Source organism: Impatiens glandulifera, chromosome 1 (assembly GCF_907164915.1).
Source record: "Impatiens glandulifera chromosome 1, dImpGla2.1, whole genome shotgun sequence".
Lineage (NCBI taxonomy): Eukaryota > Viridiplantae > Streptophyta > Magnoliopsida > Ericales > Balsaminaceae > Impatiens > Impatiens glandulifera.
In genome coordinates this window covers 28,113,591-28,117,545 of record NC_061862.1, presented here as the reverse complement: position 1 = coordinate 28,117,545, position 3,955 = coordinate 28,113,591, and the positions used below count along the sequence as shown (strand labels likewise).

Sequence of the window (3,955 nt, the reverse complement as noted above, 5' to 3'; positions counted from 1 at the left end):
GGATATAAAACTTTAATATATATTAATGTTCAAATTTAGTATCAATAATTCATCCCTTATTTTTTTAATTAAAGTTTATTATTTTGAAAAAGGTCCGTACAAAATTAAAGTTTATTATTTAAATAACCTAACACAAATTTAACATTTATATTTTCTATTTCAACTTAAAAAATATTTTTAATATTAATTAAATTATTTTTAAGACAAATCTTTTCACGTCAAATATATAGGCTAATATCTTCATTTTTAAGGAAAAAAAATTAGTATTATTTTTAGGAGAGGATTTTGACTATTTATTTATTTGATTAGTAATTATTTATTATTAAGTAAAATAAATAAAAAAAATATTTTAAATTGTTTAAACCTTTTTGGATTTTCCATATTTTTATTAAAATAGATTCAGTAAGTATGCCAAACCAATGCCTATTATTATTATTATTATTATTATTATTATTATTATTATTATTATTGTTGCTATTATTAATATTATTTATTTATTAGATGAATTGTAGAATTCCTTATTTTGGGATTTTACTATTTAAAAAAATAAAAAGAAGAAAAAGAGACTTGTTTACCATGTTTTAATTAATTATTTTTTTAGTAAATATTTATTTTATTTTAAACTTTCCCTAAACTCTAGGAAATGTTAAATAAATAAGATGAGAATTTAATACTTAGTCATAAGCCTAATAATCTAGAATTTTTTAAGCCATTTAAAAGGTATACATTGTTAATTATTAAAGATAATTAACCACAAACAAATGAACAAACAAAATAAGATGACAAAGTCAAGCCTACTTTTTAATATGACTTTTTTTTAAACATTACATTTTCTTATGACTTTTTGTAATTAGAGTTTATCAATTTGTGATTTAAAAATAAATAAATTAAACTCTAGATATTTGAATATTAAACAAAACTCTCTTTATACCATGTGTTTCGATCCTTTCTTATAATTAATATTTGATTTTTAAACAAAAGTTTCTTTCTTATAAGAGATTTCATTCTTTTTAATTAACTTACTAAGTAATTTAACTTAAGATTCACACCTAGCAAAATAAAAATATAACTTATAATTAATTTATAAAACTTTTCCATCTAATAATCTAACCATCAACTTTTCAATGAAAAAAATTATGCCCCACAAAATATATAGTTTTTAAGTTTTCTTGAATCAACTTACCCAAGATTTAGAGTTACTGTGAATTTTGAATAAACGATGTGAATTTATTTGAAATTTTGAATAAACTAGGATAAATGTAAGTTTAATTATTTTTTTTAATAATTAGATAAATAAATAATGAATTATAATAATTTTTTTAAAAAAAAATTAGAGGATGTCACATCTCTACACAAAAAAAAAAAAAAAAAAAAAATCTCAAATCTAAAAATTAAATCTAGCAAAAATTGCATATTTTTGAATACACAATATGACTAAGACTAAATAACAACCACGAAAACCAATCTATACAAAAACCTAATTTAATTCTAGATAGAAATTAAAAAATACTAATAGTTCAACCCAAGAAAAATGAGAAAAAATAAACTAAAAAAAGTACTCAAGCAACAACTTCATCCTTCAAGCATTCCCTATATTTGATCTCAACTAAGTTTGATTCATCCAAACTTACAACATCACAACAATCTCTTCTACTTTCCTGAAACAATTATAAATCAAATAATTAATTATTTAATTTAAAGACTTAAAAAAATGAGAGATTTATTTCACATAAACTTACCCCTTTAAGCTTTGTAGATGAAGAGTAAACTCTAATGTTGGATACATAATCAGCAGAATGGTTCCCATTAGCCAAACAAGCATGCAACCCTCTTGGTCCCTCTCGCTTGTATGTGGTCACGATCAAATCATCCTCGGCACCATCCTCAATCGACTCCATATAGAAAACATGAGGAGCCAAACAAGGATCTCGAACTGGCCATCTCGTGTTAAAGATGAAGAAAGGCGGGACTACGTTCTTTATCACCCAAGGTTTGAAGGTTTCTAATGGCTTTTGTAGAATGCTCATTGGGTACATTGCCTCATATATGTGAACGGAATAGCCCCAAGCCACCGAAAAGGACCAACTGTTCTCCCTATTGTAGCACACGCTTTGTTGAAGAAGGCGCGATTGGTCCACTTTCGCTGCCTTCATTAGGTGATTCACGGAGTCTTTCCGGTCTAACTTGGGAAAATAAGGGTTTACCTTCTCGGGGTGGTGGAGTGAAATAATGGGAACCGGCGGGTGAGCTGATAAAAGCCCTGATATGTCTCCATGCAAATCAATCTAAAACACAAGTAATTATCTATGTTACACAAATATAACATATTTGAGATAAAACAATCTAAAGAAGAACATTTTAAAACAAGTAATGATCACAAAAATTGTTATAAGTCATAGGCTCAAATACACTAGTTAAATAAAAACAAGTCATAAGAGCCCATAAAAGCCCTCATTCATTACCATGCAAGTAAATTTGTAATTTAGTTATTCACATGTACATGAATATCACATATTTATGGTGATAACATTAAAATAACAGTTTAGCACAAATAGTAATGAACACAAGAGTGTAGTTATGAGTTATAAAAACAAGGCTTTAATACATGAACCATAAAGATTATAGTTCAAATAATAGAAAGTACAATAATAAACTAAAAAAAAATATATTAGAAATCTAAATCAAGAAGAATAATACCTGATGAATACCCCTTTGTGGAGATAAGAAAACTCCAATATCAGCACAACAAGATTGCCACATTTGATCAGCAGCATAAAGTTGTGGATATCTCTTAATACATTCATCCAATCTTGGAACCAAAGCTTGAGCAAGAGGATAACTAAAAGCAACACCAGCACCACCAAAACCCATCTCAAAAGAATGTATAAAATTCGGCAACACACTCTCCGAATGCCCACCGATGTAAACATACTTATTATGATCGTATTTCCTCAACAACTCGATCCAATTCTCTAGAAAAAAGATCGAATCATCGTCCCCCATAACAAACCACCTCACCCCTTTATCCCCTTGTTTAAAAGTCTCCAACAAGCTCCGAGCAATCCTAACCATGGTATCATTCTGCTTGGTGAATTTCAAGATGGTTTCCGAATTATCCTCGGAAACACGATACGGAGGGGAAGTAGAAGGCCAAGGCAAGAGCTTCTCCGGGGGAGGAACATCGAGAAACATGTATCCTCGTGTGAGATTGGTGACCCACCATGATTCAATATAGTGTCTTCTAGTAGGCCAGGCATTGACAGACCCAACCAAACCGAAAACAAGGTCGCCAATGTCGGTTGGGGGATCGGGGGCAGGAGGAGCGACCACTATATTTTGTAAAGGATTGGATAATGAATTTGTTGAGACATGAGAACAACTTGGATTAATGTTGATTATAAAGAAGGAGAATGAGGAAAGGAGTAATCCTGCAACAACCAAGATTTTACATAGATTCAAAAGGAAAGATGGAGATGGAAATCCAAGAACAGATTGAGTATTAAAGTTTGAAGGAATATTAATGGATTTGGAAGGCATTGGTGCGATTATATATATATATATATATATATATATATATAGTTGAAATAAACTTATGATAAAATTATTGATTACCAATTAACAAATAAGATGAAAATCTGAACTTTATCGGCCTTATACGGCATCCGCTGTTGAAGATTAACATAACATGCACTACTCTAGGGAAAGAGAAGACTGTGTGTTGTAGATAGAGAAGAAATACAAATAACTATTTAAAGGGATCTATCTATAAACAAGCCTAACCCAAACTTATTCCATTATTTTCTCCACCAAATACTAAGCAAATTACATAATAATTCATATTTCCTTAAAATTATAATTTAGTTAATATAAAAGGAACTTTTTATAAACGGAATGAGTCTTTTATATTTATTTAAACATTAATTCCGTTTATAAAATTCTCAACATGCTGAGTCAA

At 28.7% G+C, this 3,955-nt stretch overlaps 1 protein-coding gene across 1 annotated transcript; it reads right to left on the bottom strand.

Annotated features, from left to right (window-relative positions):
- Positions 1-1,559: 1,559 nt before the first annotated feature.
- On the bottom strand, positions 1,560-3,537 carry LOC124922390. The gene is made up of 3 exons (XM_047463126.1): positions 2,698-3,537; positions 1,740-2,285; positions 1,560-1,658 (listed from the first exon to the last, which is right to left on the bottom strand). The coding sequence occupies exons 1-3, from the start codon at positions 3,535-3,537 to the stop codon at positions 1,560-1,562; spliced, it is 1,485 nt and encodes a 494-aa protein (XP_047319082.1).
- Positions 3,538-3,955: the final 418 nt, after the last annotated feature.